Source organism: Ochlerotatus camptorhynchus, unplaced genomic scaffold (genome assembly GCF_037179485.1).
Source record: "Ochlerotatus camptorhynchus isolate MF236.1 unplaced genomic scaffold, CSIRO-AGI_Acam_v1.1 ptg000067l, whole genome shotgun sequence".
Taxonomy (NCBI): Eukaryota; Metazoa; Arthropoda; class Insecta; order Diptera; family Culicidae; genus Ochlerotatus; species Ochlerotatus camptorhynchus.
The window spans coordinates 223,107-239,799 of record NW_027040557.1 but is presented as its reverse complement, the minus strand read 5'-3'; the positions used below and the strand labels follow the sequence as shown (position 1 = coordinate 239,799).

Genomic DNA, 16,693 nt, shown 5'->3' with positions numbered 1-16,693 from the left:
GACAATTCCGTCACTGGGTAAACTCAGAATAGCGTGTATACTGAAGACTGTATAGAGGTATAGACCTTTTTGACGTTTAATCGTCTTTCTCTATCTTGCACACAGGGATGAATGGATGGTTTGTTTCCCACTAATCTGTTTCCCTCTTGCTCGCACTCCTTCAATAGAGATTGCTAAAGTGTGATTGTGTCAGTGATTTGTTTTCATCTGGAAAATGTTTCACTATGAAGTTTTTTTTTCCCGATGAAATCATTTTGCGTATACGTATACGTAACGTAGTGTGCATACAATAAACGTCAGCAAGCTCTATTTAAATGGTGCATTAGTGTGCGCCGATTAAACGTCAAAAAGCTCTATACTTTAATTTATAAGCGTGTGTGTATGTCTGTGTGTGTGTCATCTGAACGTATAGGATTTGAATTGTATTGTATATGGATATCGGTTGCTAACTAATTCCATAATGACATAAGTTATTTATGCAAGAGAAATGCGAGACCGAGATTTGTAAAGCATACAAAAAAGATCTAAAATCAAAATTTAAATTTTATGTAGCATGTACACACCGAACCGCATGTACATACGTATTGTAGCTTCCAGATGACGAGCAATGTTTACTTCGTGCGCCAACCTTTTTGATTTTTAGTCTTTGTGGATAGTTGTCATGGAGACGTAAACAAACTAGATATTAGTTTAAAAAAAATTGTGTAAAAATTATCAGAAAAGGTTTATAAGTAGGAAATTATAACAAAAATGGACGAACAGGATTATAAAAATGTGATTTTATACTACGGTCGTGAAAAATTGTATCGCACTATGCACCGCATCATTTTGGAGGCAATGGCAAAGTATACTGCAGATGCCAGTTTCAGATATTTTAACGGAATCGCACTGATTCTTGAAGGAGTGAGGTTGCAAGAAGGTATTCGGGAGCTGAACCAACTACAAGGAGACAAAGAATTGGGAATGGCTGTACTTTTAAGTTTAATGTATGCTCACAAACGGTGTAGCGTCATTGATAAGGAAGAGTTGGTGAGCCTGGACAGTAGGCTGAAAGAGGAACGAAAACGGCTATCTTCATTATCTGCCTACTACTCATCTTTATTTCTGTATCTAACGGGAAAAATCGATAAAGCACGAGAATATGCCGACAAAGCCCAAAGGTTAAGCCCTAACAATCCGGAAATACTGTCATTAAAAGGATGGTGTGAGTTAGTTTCTAACAAAAACCGATCTTCATTTATTCTTGAACTGTTCGACAAGGCTCTTGAACATGGGAAGCAAATCGATGCCAACATTGGACAGGTACGATATCATCAATTAAACAACGATTTCGAAGCAGCTATTACTGTGTTAAACCGATTATCTGTGCGCTATCCTGATCTAAACATACCACTGATTGAAAAAATGAGATGTCACCTTTCCAATTGGAACTGGGATAATGCGATTGAGACGTCGACGAGGATTCTCAACTTGGAACCGACAAATTTAGAAGCACTACAAGTAAAAATAATAATTCTCATAGCTAAAGATGGCAATTGCACCAGCAGTGCTTCGGCTTTGCAATACTTACTCACTACTATGGAGAAAATAGAGCCTGCGAATGGGGATCTTTTCATGCGCATGGGGCAACTGTTTTCGCGAATATGTGGAAGAAATACTACAATTCTAGCACACACCTACTCATTTGTAGAGAAGGCCTATAAACTCAATTCAAGCAATGCGGAATACATCACAGAGCTGGGTTATCAAAATGTTCTCCAGCAAAAGTATAAAGAAGCAACAAAATTGTTTAAATTAGCCTCTAAACTAGACGATAGCTCAATGTATGCTTTATGTGGATTAACATTATGCCAAATGATGGAAACAGGTATCTCTGAACAAGTTTCTCAACAAATTGAGTTTTTGACAGAGATTCAAGGAGAGGATAAAGTACCTTTACTTCTGCTGATGTCTTCAATGCTACTACATGCGGAACACGACAAGGCAGTACAGCTTCTTGTTCAAGCCAGTGAAATTCAGTTTAAGAATTTAAACACACTATCATATGGGCTGGAATATCTGAGGCAGTTCAATCCAGATTTCCTACTACAGTTAGTAAAAGAGCTTCTGAAGCATGCTCCCGCGGACCAGAGTGCTGATATGATGTCTGTAGAATCGTTGCACCCATCGCTAAGACACAGTGTAAATATATTGGATTCAATTGTTAAAGCTTGTCCAGGTTTAGTAGAAGCTGCATATCTATTGGCACGAGTGCAATTTCTCAGCGGTGAAATTGGCGCTGCTGCTGCAACTTTACAAAAAATTCTTCAAGAAATTGATCCTACATACTCAGAAGCCCATTTGTTGATTGCGCATATTCATATCCAGCAAAAATCATTCCAAAGAGCTGCACAGAGCTTGGAAATATGTCTTAGTCACGACTTTAAAGTTCGGGACAATCCAATGTACCACCTTTTGCTGGGAATCGTATACAAAAATCAACAGCGTTACGATGAAGCTTTAAAAAGCTTTTTCATTGCAATGGGAATCTGTGGAATTAATTCCAATGGCAGTCAATGTAGACCGCCTTCCAATAACAAATCTGATGGAAAAGCCCTTGGTGTATCGGACATGTTGACACTGTACTTGGAAGTTATTAATACTCATGTTTTGATGAATCAAAACTCAGAGGCATTGAAATTGATGCAATTGGTTTCGACCGAGTTTTCATCAACAACGGAAGAAGGAAGGCTAACCGTAGCAACGGCAGATTTTTATATGCATCAAGGAAATTTCTCTAAAGCTATTGAACTGCTGAAAAACATTGGACCCAATCAACCGTACTATGTACAGGCGAAAACAAAAATGGCTCATTTTTACCTGGTTCATAAGAAAGACCGTTTAGCTTATGCTCAATGCTTTCGAGAGTTGGTCTCTAACTGTCCGGGTCCGTCGAGTTATTTGATGTTGGGTGATGCGTATATGTCAATACAAGAAGCAGATGATGCCATTGAAGCATACAAACAAGCTCATAAGCAGAATCCAAGAGATGCATTGCTAGCCAGTAAATTGGGAAGGGCTTATGTGAAAACACATCAGTATAAGAAAGCAATTTCCTACTACCAGGAGGCAATCAACACACCGGAAAACAGTTTGCTTAAGCTTGATTTAGCTGAGTTATACTTGAAACTTAAAAAGTATTCGAACGCAGAACAAACTTTGGTGGATGAAATTGAGCTCTCTAAAAAGTAAGTACCTAAGACTATATGCTTTGTTGTTTCATCCATGATTTATTTTGTTTCAGAGAAAATGAGGATATTTCAAAACTTCAGACCAGAACAAAACAGCTTCTTTTATTGGCACGAGTTCGAGAGAAAGCCGGGTATTTAAGCTCATCGTTGAACACTTTGAAGGAAGCTCGCGATAATCAGTTTAAAATACTGAAACGTTCAGCAGTGGATCAGAATGGAACACTTCATGAGCAAAATAAAATACTGGTGAAGTATGTATGATTGTTACTATTAGGGAGAGTTAGCTGTTCATAAACTGTTCGTGAGCCTACGTATTTCAGCAAAAACAAGAGATTTTTGATTGAAACCTTTAAAGCTGCAACTTAAAAACAATTTAAAAAATTATAACTATCGAATCGCAAAATTTATCATTTTAGCACAGAGAACAGACGTTCAAGCTCGGTCAGAAACTTGTGTAAAATAAGTGGGAACGTCGCCGTTACGTGGTGTTAGCATCTCTTGATTTTCTCTATAAATTTTCCACTTTCGACCAATTTGGCGCTAGTATCGATACATTTTCTGTTGAAAATTGCCACTTGGCGCTACCTGCACTTAGTGTCTAGTGTAATTTGTGCAACGCCAGCGCCATCATGTTGTCAAAGAGGGTTTTTAAGTGGGAAAGTCGCCGTTAGTGGCGCTTAAGTCAAATAGGAATCTTTACACAAGTTTTTAGAGAAATGTTGTTCGAGCCTCCATGTCTGTTCTCTGTGATTTTAGGGAGCAACGTACAAGACGTATTATCTGTTTGACCAATTGAATACTAGACTGATTCAAAATGTGAAACTTTCGCTATACAGTTCTTAAACGGCTTATCTCTTAAAGAAGATGAAGAAGAAGCTTAATCGGTTCAAATCGAGTCCTGATTAAATTTGAACTCGTTTGGTTAGACTTTCTTACTTAGAACTACGTCTTTGTGGACCATACTAAGGTGCAAATAAAAAAAGTGTGATGAAATAGTGACAGGTTTTCATCGCTTATGACATGGCATTTATGAATAAAGTTCAATTTTAATTACACCATTTTGTACAGATTGAATTTAATTTTTTTTTATATAAAGATGATTGTTCTTTATCAATGGTTATCTCTTGAATATTGATCAAAATTTTCAGCCGTAATTACTCTCAAGAGAACAGAGAGACAAGCCTAAATACTCAGTAGTATTTTTTCTTTGCTTTTTTCTATACATTAACCTAGATTAGCAAAATTAAAAAAAAAAATGGTTGGGCTTAGAATGCTAACTTAAATGCTTAAGTAAGAGAATCGTAGAAAATTTGACTGTGGAGTACTTTAAAGAGGAGTTCGTTGCATTGTATACTGAAAACAAAACCAGCCCAGAGAGTGATTAACTTTTATTCAGATGTTAGTCACTTTTACTCATTCGTATAGCAAATTTTCTAAAAGCGTAGGTCACTCTCAGTTTATGAGTAACCTGCGCTTTTAAAAATTCCTCCATACGAATGAGTAAAATTAACTCACTCTCTGAGCATGATTCCTTTTTTTTGTAACTTACCATCTCGGCTCGAAAAAGAGTGTTTCAGAATGCATTTTTTGTATGGGTCAAACGAAAACAAGAATATTGGTTTTTTTTTTATTCTTTATATGATAGATTTTTAGCCATAGGCTAGTTCATCTCTTAAAGAATATTGGTGAATATCGCCACAACCTAAAAAATAAAAATAAATGCTTAACAAAGGGGCACACCTGCAGTAAAAATCTTTGGATTATTGACCGGATATTTGATAGAATTAATTAAACACACTCGATTCAGTCCTATGGACATAAAAAAAGATTCATAAAATTTAAACTTAACACAGAAATGCACAGATTTCAAGTTGTGCCAGTATTGCACGAAACTGACGATTTGAAATCTTTTTCGAAAGAAAAGAGGAGAAAGAATAATGAAAGTTAGCGGCACCGGTGGTGTAGTGGTAAACGTGATTACCGCCGGAATTTTCTGAGGCATAAAATCTCTGTTCACGCCTTCCTTCGGAAGGTAAGTAAAGCCGTTGATCCCCGGTATATGAGTTGTTTGGTCGATAGGTAGGTAAAATAAATAATGAAAGTTATGAAAACTATAACTATAACAAAAAAATATATTTTGCATATTTGGGGTTTAATTAATTGTATTCCGTTTATTCAATGAAAACGTTTGCTACTTTAAGTTAAAGTTGTTTTGCCATTGCTAACATTACTAAATTTCCGAAAATTGGGTGAACATGTTTGGAACCTAATTATGAACCATAAAGGACCTGATTTTCTAATTTCCAAAAAATAATTAGGATTTATTCAATAGCCGCCCGATTTCAAAACATTGAATAATTAATTGTTCATTCTGGAGTTAAATTTCTAAACCATTTATTTTGTTATCAATATATTATTATGGATCAGCAAAAATAATCTCGTAGTCCCCACGTCAACAATGCGGTCGTACTTTGGACACAAAACTTAACTTTTTTGATGTTTATTTTTTTCCGTTTTGAGCTGGAAATGCTGGTGGCCCTATAGAACACTAATGAATATTTTTGTAATCGGTCAACCGCTTCTCGAGATATGACCGGAACAGGATCCAGTTACTATGGATACCGTTTTTAGACTATAGGCAACCCAAACGTATCAGATACAACATGTGGCACATCACAATACATGAGAACTCGATAACAAGATTAATGGTGGTCAAATTAAGTACCCAGGAAAACATTGGCAACACCGTCCAGACATGTTCTGAGTACGCCTAGCGAAGTGGCCAGAATCTGACTTAAATTAAAACCCGTCAACACCTCAAATCAACATGATAATTCATAAATAAGATCATTGGTGGCCAAATTGACTGGTCTAGAACACATTGGACGTCATAGTCATCAACATATTGAATGTGAGTATGATTAGATATTACCATAGGTGGGAAAAAAAATTCAAGTTTGCAAAGCATTTATGTGTACAAATATGTGCATCATGTAATTCACTAACTTTGAATAGATCAAGGTATTCCAAACATACTAGCAGATGGATAAAAAAATACGGAATCGCTAATTAAGTTGCAGCAGTAGTTAAACATGAATTTTATTCAGCAATTAAAATTTATGCCATCGACATTACAACAACATGGATACTCTCCAGTAGTCCGTTGGGGATAATATTTATAGCACAATTGGTTGAAAAAGAAAATGTCTTTACCAACAAAAAATAATTCCAATTGCAGAATTTGTGTGCTGATGGCAGAGCAGTCAATTGCAATCAGGGACAATGAGCAAGCTATTCATCACTATCGCGAAGCACTTAGGATAACCCCGACCGAAGTCAGTTTACTGTCTGCATTAGCTCGAACCTATATGCACTTGAACAATATGGACCAATGTCAGTCGACATGCGCTACCATACTACAAATTGATCCAAACAATGAGGCAGCTTCGGTTATGATGGCTGATTTATCATTCCGAAGGGTTTGTTGCTAATTATTTGTTGGATACAAATCTACGTTAAAAATTAAATCAAAATCTACCTTTCAGATGGATTTCGAAAATGCTGCCTTTCATTTCTCTCAGTTGCTGCTATCACAACCGACTTACTGGACGGCGCTGGCAAGGTTGATAGAGGTCATGCGGCGATCAGGAAGCTTACATGATGTTCAGCAGTTTTTGCACCGGGCCGAAGATGAATGTTTACGTCCAGATACCGAGGCTGGATTGAATTACTGCAAGGGCTTGAATGAATGGTATGGGGGCAATCCAAACAGTGCTCTTAGATTTTTCAACAACTGTCGTAGAGATCCGGAATGGGGTCAACAAGCTATTTACAACATGATTGAAATTTGTTTGAATCCAGACGGAGATCTTCCGAACGAAGGGGTGATCGATATTGGAGCTGATGATCTGGAAATCAAAGATTCCAGAGCAATGGCCCTAAGAACTGCTGAACGATTGCTGAAGGAACTAAAGCCTCGTCCTGGTGTCATTGATAACGAAGCACTAAATCATCGATTGTTGGAAAATTTTCACTTGCTTGCATCTAGACAAAAGCACAATATCGATCGTTCATTGCAAGATTTCACAGCAATTGCCACTCAAGAAGAATATAAAGAACATGTGGGAGCAATCTATGGTATGGCATCAGCATACGTTATATCAAAACAATCACAAAGAGCTAAAAATCAGTTGAAAAGAATTGCCAAAACGAATTGGACATTCGAGGAAGCTGATTATCTCGAAAAGTCTTGGTTACTGTTGGCCGACTTGTACCTTCAAGCTGGTAAATTTGAAATGTCTACAGATTTACTGAGACGTGTTCTAGAGCACAACAAGTCATGCACTAAGGCATATGAACTTTTAGGACTGCTTTCAGAGAAGGAGCAAAATTATCGCAATGCAACAATGTATTATGATTCGGCATGGAAATGTAGCGCCAAATCGAAACCAAACATCGGCTATAAGTTAGCCTTTAATTATATGAAAATTAAACGATATGCTGAAGCTATTGACATTTGCCAGCAAGTATTGAAGATCCATCCAGACTATCCGTCAATTAAAAAGGACATTCTCGATAAATGCAGAAACAATTTGAAAAATTGAGCGTATCGTCGGTCATCGAATGAAAATAAAATCTTCAGATATTCCGTCCAGTACATTATATTTATTGATATTTCATACAACATACATATAATATTCATTAAATAGACATAATGCATATATCTTATTTGATTTTGTTAATTTGTTTTATATATAGTTGATAATCCGAACCTCCACGAACTACAGGTCAAGGTACATAATTTTAGTTGCGGATATTGCACCGCAAAAACTCAAAAATGCAGCTACACTGACGACAGCGGTTGTTGTACCAGTCCATGAAACGATTGATCCCATACAAATGGACAGTATGAATTGGGCTAGGAATACCATGCTGCTTACGATAGCTACGTCGGTTCCCAACCCTCTGACAGTGGCCTCTTGCTTCACATCGCCTTCAGCGACTACTTCGAACTGAAACGATTAAAAAAAAAAACCGTTGGAAATGTTAATAATTCACCCTATTTCAAAGAGTTCTGCAATCATACTTACAATACCCTCTGAATGGTAGTGAGCCACTAGCAAATATGGCATTGTGAATAGTGTGGAATACATTACACCTGCAGTCCAGCTAAATATTATGACACCAGCACGATGTTTGGCTAGAGCCATGAGCGTCATTCCACAAGAGTAAAAGAGTAATCCACCTACGTAAACCCTTCGGGCCTTAAAACGTTTGATCAGCTTTTCGATTACCAATGAATAGCAAGCACAAGAAAGTGAGTACATAGCCATACCCCAGCAGCCAAACCGGACACCTTCTTCATAGTTTATGTATTCTTCTGTTCCATCTAACGCCTGAAAGAACAAACTATTAATGCAAACTTTTTATGAAATATAAAAATCCCTATTTACTTTTGGGTTCCCTCCAAATACCGCTTCTCCTACAAAATCCGTAAAATACAGCGAATAGCAAACATGTGCCATCCAGCAAAAAAGGTTAGTTAAGCAAACCATCCGAAGCGAGTGGGGCATGAATATTATAGACTTTAGGTATGTTTTCAGAGTAATTGCTTCGCTCTTAGATAGAGTATCGGTAATATCTACGTTCTCTGTAGGTTCGTTCTTAGTGAATGAGGTTTCAGCGCAATTGTTTCCAGGGAGCACATCATAGTCGCGGTTTACACTTGATGCCGGCATCGTGTACCTTCGCAGATTATTCTGGTGGTGATGCATTTTTTCTTCTTCGATGCTTCCGTACGATGCGGTTTCAATTTTCTCAAGAACATCTTGTTCGGACATAGCTTTTGTAATCTTACAGACGGGTGGTGGATCCTGTCTTTGTATTTCTTCGTCTAATATCCATAGTGGAATCTCGCTGAAGCTCGCGATAGTACAAAATACGCATAGTATGAATATAATTGTAATCAGAGAAAACACGGCTCTTACATGACCTCCAAAAGCTTTTCCAATAGCTGTATTATCCCAGTTAATGCCACCCAAGGAATATCCCATGAATCCACCAAGCCCAGCCATGATTGTAAATGTCGATAAGCCTCTAGCATGATCTTCTGGGATCGTTACATCGAGCAAGTATGCTCTGGACGGACTTTGACACGCATCTGCGTCAAAGTCTAACAATACTGTTCCAAGTATAGTGAAAAGTATTCCCCAAGGATGAGGTGGTCTTGTGGATGTCTTCAATGTATCATCATCTTGATAGTTTGTTTCTTGGGCAGTGGCCCTGTGCGGAAGTACACTTTGTGTTGAAAAGTCGGTTTCGTTCGAGTATGGATTCACATCACCAAATGCGTATCCCAAAATTTCACCATTGGGTACAAGTAGCAGACCTAGTAATACTCCTATGGATAGCAATATGATAAACGGTCTTCGTCTTCCAAAGTTGCTTTTGCAACGATCACTCATAGAACCTAGAATTGGTGTTAAGAAGAATCCAACCAACGGTGACAGACACCAAACAAGGGTCATGTGTTGATGTTGGACGCCGATTTTCAGCAGAGTGGGTGATACAAATGCAGTTTCCGCTGCGTAAGAAAATTCAATTCCCATCACGGCTGCAGACACCCGGATGAGCTCCATTCTAGTTTTTTTCCTATAATTAAAGATGAAAGACGTTGAATTGTGAAATCGCTTAGTTCATTTTTTGGTAAAATGTATTAGAGTAAGCAAACTAATTTTCAACCTGGTACTAGTTTTCATCCTGTCTCCTCCAATACAAATAAAAAAAAAACAAATCTTCGTGTTTCAGGGGTATTTACAATGTCTATCTTCGTTCTTCAATGTATACTCCAGTACCAATGGTTCTAGAGTTAATATAGTTCAACGTATTAAAACTAGAATACTACAAAATAAATGAAGAAAAGCAGTACCTCTACATAGCTAGAAGACCTCCTACATATGTATTTTCCTTGGATTTGTTTTCCGTCGATCTTGTTTTCCGTACTGAGTACCAATGCTACCGACACCAGGAAGGCAGCTCCCACATCTGGACCCTTCCTATTGACCCATCAACTCATGGACCGGGGACCAACGATTTTACTAGGTCAAAGGGCATTGCAAGTCGAAGGTCATCGGTAAGAATCAAATTCCCATTTATGAATCAAATTTCACCCATATCACGAAAAAGGGGTAACAGTTACTCAGTCATGGGTAAAACAAATTACCCATTAATGAGAAGGCTCCTTTTTTTTCGCGAAATTCTTTAAATTTGGCCCATAAATGGTTATTTGATTCTTTACGTGCAACAATTATGCCGCGGATACACTATGAGCATGAGCATTATTTGTATAATAATTATACAAAAACTACACAAGTGTGATCATTAGGGTGGGTCACCGTTATATGGAAAAAAGCATACTTGACCTCATCAAGCGAGAACAACCTTGTTTTGGTTCCAAACAACGGGACGATTGCCTATAACCCGGATTTCCGCATTGCGTTTGAAGTTTGTATAGGAATTAGTATGGGAAAACTTAGTTTTTTTTTGCATTTGCATCCCTAGGAACCACAATTTTATATAGTGCTCCGAAATTATTTCAGTTTGGAATCTGACTTCCCTTGTTACACCAATACTGCGTCGGTAGGAAAAGTGATTTTTGCATTTAATTCGAAATAACAATCTTTTAACAGCTATAACTTTTTCTAGGAATATTCTAGCACCGTACATCCTTTGGCAAATTGTGGTCCCTAGGAATGAAAATTCAAAAAAGAAGGTTTTTATCATACTAATTTCCATACAAATTTCAAACGCAATGCAGAAAGCCAGGTTAAAAGCAATCATTCCCAAATCTAGCACAGTTTTTTCTTTCTTTGATTTATTTTCCGTCGATCTTGTTTTCCGTACTGAGTACCAATGCTACCGACGCCAGGGAAGCAGCTCCTACACCTAGACCCTACCTATCGACCCATCAACTCATGGACCGGGGACCAACGGCTTTACTACTCTTCCGAAGGAAGGCGTGATCAATGATTTTATGCCTCAGAAAATCCCGGCGGCGCCGACTGGGATTGAACCCAGGCCTTTTGGGGTGAGAGGTAATCACGCTAACCACTACACCATCGGCGCCGCTAATTTTGCACAGTTGTTTGGGACCCCAAATGGATACAAAAAAACATTGTTTTGAAAAAAATTATCACGATGACCCACTCTAATAATCATTCTAATCCTATGCAATTTGAGCAAACGTCTTTGGATAACCCATCCGAACATACTAACTCGAGAAGATGAGAAAATCCAAAATATTACAGACTGTAACTTTACTTTCATTGATATAAGGGAGGGTTGGAGGGGATACAGTAAGTCCCTCCCCTTCCCCTCTTCACCATTTAGATTAAGCAAATATTTTTGTAGAACACATCTGAACATACCAACCTGACACGATGAGAAACAAAGAAGTTATTTCAGTTTGAAGTTCTACTTCCATTGATATGAGTCAAGGGAGCTGGGGAAGCTCTCCACTCTCCCAAACTATGCTTAGCAATTGTTTTTGAATAATTCTTCTGAACATACCAAATTAATAAGATAAGAAATTCCGACGTTATATCAGTTTGCATCTTTACTTCGATTGATATGAGTGAAGGGAGTGGGGGGTCATAATCCCCCCCCCTCCGTCTCCAACTTCACATATGAGATAGATCGATTGTTTTTGAATAATTCAATAATACATCTGAACATACAAAGTCGATGCGATGAGATACTCCTAAATTATTATCTGACCGGCAGTGTTGGCAGGAAAAGTGATTTTTGGCATTTAATTCAAACCATAAATATTTGAACGGCTATGACTTTTTTTAGATACATTCTAGCACCGTACTTCCTTGAGCAAAGTTGTTAGGTACTTTCTGGACTATATTTGAACATGATTAGTTGTGGTCCCTAGGGATGGAAATGCAAAAAAAAAACTAGGTTTTCTCATACTAATTCCCATACAAATTTCAAACGAAATGTGGAAAGCCGGTTTATAACCAATCGTCTTTAAATTTTGCATAAAAATTTGTTCGCCAAATGGAACCAAAAAAGGTTGTTCTCGCTTGATGAGGTCAGGTATGCTTTTTTCCATATAATGGTGATCCACCTAATATATAAAAATTATCGACATAACGTGATCGTTATCGCATTGAGCGATAAAATAAACGGCAAAAAATTATCGATTAGTTATCCTTAGTTTACGGTGTAAATAAGTAGAGTGAAAACATGTCTACATTGGAACTGCCGATTATCCGTTAACGATTTGTTAAACATCATTCCAATCGAGCAGAACTCATTCCAATCGACTTGACAAATGGCACTGTATTTTAGTTTTTATTTCTACCCTACGTTTGTAGGGCTTTATCTAATTTCCGAAATAGTAAGCACAACCCGCACTTAATCTCGAACGGGCTTACACAATAAAAAATTGAACGTTTCTATCAATGATGACTTCTAAATTTATTCCCCATACTAACCGTACGTACGATTTGATATTTACACATTGTTGAGATATTGTTAAAAATATATCGCTACTTCTTGATTCCAATGCTGTCCAAACACATTGAAACGTCAATGGATTCTCTTATAGAGTAAGGTGGGACATAAAGTCAACCTTAGTTTCAAAAAACTCCAAGCATTTTTAATCAAACTAATTCCATACACAGGATCCCTCATTCAAGGTTTAAAATTTTCTCTTACAAAAATTTGATAATTTTTCAGTCCATTCGTAGCTAGAACGATGTTTTCGGAAGAGGGTTCGGAAGACTGATTCAAAATTTGAAATTTTCGACCACAGTGTTCAAACGATTCCAAATCTGGTCCTAATTAGCCACTCAAAATTTGAACTCATTTAGTATGAAATTGACTAGGCATTAACAGACATAGACATAAAGTTTATATTGAAATTACTATATTAAAATCGTTTGAGTATTGTTCGAAAACACCACTGATTTTCGTTGTCTTTAGAAAAAAGTCTGGTTCTAAAAGACCTTCTAAACAAGTACCAAAACAAAGAGTTATGTTTTGTACAGGCGCCGAAAACCTCAAAACGAACTTTTGCCTCACCTTACTCTATTGATGAAGGCAGAAAAAAATGATTAGCTAGGAGTGTTTCTTTTGTTTTTGAGCAAGTTGGATGTAAATATTCATATTATGCGTTCTAATAGATATATTTGTAGCAATTGAGCTAAACTATTGTACCAAACTTATGACTGATTCGTTCAATTAGAAATCATTGATATACTTGATGTTTCTGCTCGATATGACGGAACTGAACGGTTATGCCCAAGTAGTTCTCTACCCTATATTGTCGCTATACACGCAAGCAAAAGAATGTAAGAATTCCATAAGAAACACTTATGCAGCCACAAGAAATCAGTATGATTTCATTAATTTGCCTTATGAAAAATAATGTTAACAAAAAAAATAATAAATCGGAGCAGACTGGAACCGAACCATGAACGTTGAGATTACGGAGCTCGTGTGTTGACCACTCGTCTTTCAACGCTTAAGAAAAATGGAATGGCTAAAGGCGTATAAGAGCCACGTTATGTTAGATAAAAATCTTTCATAAGTCGCATTTATGAAATTCATATTTGTCGTTCATAAGTCGAGTCTTATGAAATTCTTAAGTCTATTTGTCTCAGTGTATGATAAAGTTTCCTTGCGTATTCTGCCTTTTTGTTAACTTTAGGTTCCCGTTCCAAGATTTGCTACTTTTTCTAAATATGTATTTCGAGTGAAAAATATTTGAAATCAAACTAGCAAATAATAAAAGTACTTTGATGGGGCAAAACTAACTCTAGTAGAATAAACAACATCCTTCAAAATTTGTGTCGTCAACATTTCAGAGTCTCTTTACGACTTTAACAGATAATACTTATTTTATGACTTTTGAAATTATATGGCTGAATCACGAAAATATAAATAATGATCTACAGAAAGACAATGATAAGCGCATTAAATATACCATATTATCATTTTGAAAGTGATGTCCGCTACTTTATGTGGATCTTTGCTTTGTTAAGGGTAAAAATGAATAAACAAAATCACCGTTGCTTACTTTCTTATGCAATCAGATCCATATCATTCTATTTGAGCGACTCATTGTTCAGAAAAATTAATAATCGATTATGAACGATCCTTTAAACTTGTCGAACCTCTTAACGGAATCCCTTTATGAAGAACTTTGAGTGGGTTGGTTTATTTCCTTTAAATTTCGTTATAATTGCTTATCTTTTGACAAATCCGCGTATTTCGTCTACTACTTGCAGACTTCATCCGTGCTAAGTACTCAACACCACTGAAGAATACATCTTTTATCTACGAGTTATATACTAAGCAGGGATGGAAAATCATTTACATTCATTTCGTGCATTGATTTACATTGCAAATTGCCTCTAACTTTTTTCATCAACAGAATTCAGTAAAATAGTGCATGCAGCTGTTGTAGTCTTTGATATTAACTACATCAAATCTGTATCTCTTATGCATGATGAATCAGAGCGATAAGAACCCACCATTGTTTTTCAGTGAATGTTAATTGCATTCACTGAAAAACAATAACATGTTCTGCCAGCTCTGCTGCATCATGCATAAGAGATTTAGATTTTTGTTATTAACAAAAGTTGTAGTTAATATCAAAAGCTACAAAAACTTCAAACATCATTTAACGATATTCTGTTGATGAAAAAAGTTAGAGGCAAATGAATGTAAATGAATGTAAATGAATTTCCATCCTTGGTGTTGAGTACTTGGCACTGATGAAGTCTGCAAGTAGTAGACGAAATACGCGTATCTGTCAAAAGATAAGCAATTATAAGGGAATTTAAAGGAAAAAAACCAACCCACTCAAAGCTCTTCATAGATTATGAGTGATTTTCCCCAACACACTTTTACTGAAATTCGTAATTTTATTGCTGAAAAGCACAGTGGCAGCTATTTTTAAGTTAAATGCAAATTTGCATATTTTTTTTATTTTTCTAAAAAATATTTTACTAGCATAAATAATATTTTAAAATGTACATTTTTAGCATTAGGGAAATTTTAAAATACACATTCTCACTATTTCAAGGCAAGAGCTTATCACCCCAGCATCGTTGACACCAACAAATACAATTCTATGATTGTCATTTGTATTCATTACCTAATAAAACAAAATCCTTTTGCAAATAAATTGCCAATAGCTATCCATTCAAATTGAATTTTACGTACCGATATATGTGAGAAAAATCCACATTGCTCTCTCCCCAAGGCGCATTAGAGTCGATGTTGTCTTGCCGCTGATTCGGCGTTCTTATGCTGTCTCGGATATACTGAGTAAATCCACCCGTTCTCTGCTCGCGCCAAGCGGCATGTTTTACTCGCAGTCCTTCTTTGAATTCGTGGAACCTTCCCGTCCATCCTTGATAGTCATGTAGTTTGTCCATGGTCTTCTGGTTACCTTAAGACTATTTTCTAAGCAACTCAACTACTATATTTTGATTTTCATTTACTTTTCTTTCGATTACGTGAACTAAGTAACGAATGATAATGCACACATTTTCTCAACTTATAAACCAAAGTTAGCAAATCCGGTCACAAAGTATAATCCAATGGTAATTGCTTCTGACAGTTTTCGAACACGATGTTAACACCGTTCGTTTCTAATACGTTTTCAGATTGAATATCTGAAGAAGATTTTCAGCATGCATGATGCAACGAAACAAGAAGCGGTCTTGATATTTTTAAGGAAAAGCTATGTGAAAAATTCGTATCAACACTAATTTAATTAACGACTATTTTGTCATATGTGATCGATGAATAGAACTAAGGCTAAATTAGTTGTTATGCAAACGAACTGTATTCGAGTCAATCAAAATGTAATCACAAATAACTCAAACACACAGTTGAACGTATTTCTGATTAGATTTTCAGAAAAAACTACACTGATTCGGCGAAACGCTGAGCGAGGAAAAGTCTACATCCGACTGGATCGCGGGTATAATTTCGAATGAAGCTTGCGAATTCTGTTAGTGCTGTATTGAGCTTCCCGTTCGTTCGTAAGAGCATTTGTTTAGCTCTCTTCTCGTCTTCGTTCGTGCGACGAAATAGGGATGTCTATGCACTGAAGACAAAGATGTTTTCAATTTAGAGATCAACTTTAATAAAAATATTAATATTTTTATATCAACATTGATCAACTCGTTAATCAAGATTGGCAAAATAATGGTAACTTCCGAGAAAAAGGTACATCTTTATTAACAGATTGTACAGCATATTTTGAATTATAATTCATTAAATTATATAATCCTCGAACAATTGAAACAATACGTTCGATTGCAAATAATGAAATAGAATTAATGATTCTTCCCTAAGTATGTCCATTGTTATGTTATTGACTTCAGGATATCATGAAAATAAATGAGTGAGGCCCTTATGATTCTGAACATTTCAAA

At 36.5% G+C, this 16,693-nt stretch overlaps 2 protein-coding genes across 2 annotated transcripts; one reads left to right on the top strand and one right to left on the bottom strand.

Annotated features, from left to right (window-relative positions):
- The first annotated feature begins 735 nt into the window (after window positions 1-735).
- LOC135697136 (tetratricopeptide repeat protein 21B-like) lies at window positions 736-7,881 on the top strand. The gene is made up of 4 exons (XM_065216732.1): window positions 736-3,227; window positions 3,284-3,481; window positions 6,469-6,709; window positions 6,776-7,881. The coding sequence occupies exons 1-4, from the start codon at window positions 751-753 to the stop codon at window positions 7,832-7,834; spliced, it is 3,975 nt and encodes a 1,324-aa protein (XP_065072804.1). The 5' UTR covers window positions 736-750; the 3' UTR covers window positions 7,835-7,881.
- A 130-nt stretch (window positions 7,882-8,011) lies between these two features.
- Window positions 8,012-16,227, bottom strand: lovit (loss of visual transmission). The gene is made up of 5 exons (XM_065216733.1): window positions 15,752-16,227; window positions 15,471-15,691; window positions 8,684-9,881; window positions 8,321-8,626; window positions 8,012-8,242 (listed from the first exon to the last, which is right to left on the bottom strand). Exons 2-5 carry the CDS (start codon window positions 15,683-15,685, stop codon window positions 8,012-8,014), a joined length of 1,950 nt encoding a protein of 649 aa, XP_065072805.1. The 5' UTR covers window positions 15,686-15,691; window positions 15,752-16,227.
- Between the last annotated feature and the right edge of the window lie 466 nt (window positions 16,228-16,693).

Excerpts from the sequence above, each read along its gene's own strand:
- LOC135697136 (XM_065216732.1), top strand. The coding sequence starts at position 751 with ATGGACGAACAGGATTATAAAAATGTGATTTTATACTACGGTCGTGAA. Across the intron at positions 3,482-6,468 it reads CAAAATAAAATACTGGTGAA|AATTTGTGTGCTGATGGCAG; the intron begins GTATGTATGATT and ends TTCCAATTGCAG. Across the intron at positions 6,710-6,775 it reads CTGATTTATCATTCCGAAGG|ATGGATTTCGAAAATGCTGC; the intron begins GTTTGTTGCTAA and ends TCTACCTTTCAG.
- lovit (XM_065216733.1), bottom strand. The coding sequence starts at position 15,685 with ATGGACAAACTACATGACTATCAAGGATGGACGGGAAGGTTCCACGAA. Across the intron at positions 8,627-8,683 it reads TATTTGGAGGGAACCCAAAA|GCGTTAGATGGAACAGAAGA; the intron begins GTAAATAGGGAT and ends TTGTTCTTTCAG. Across the intron at positions 8,243-8,320 it reads ACTACCATTCAGAGGGTATT|TTCGAAGTAGTCGCTGAAGG; the intron begins GTAAGTATGATT and ends TAATCGTTTCAG.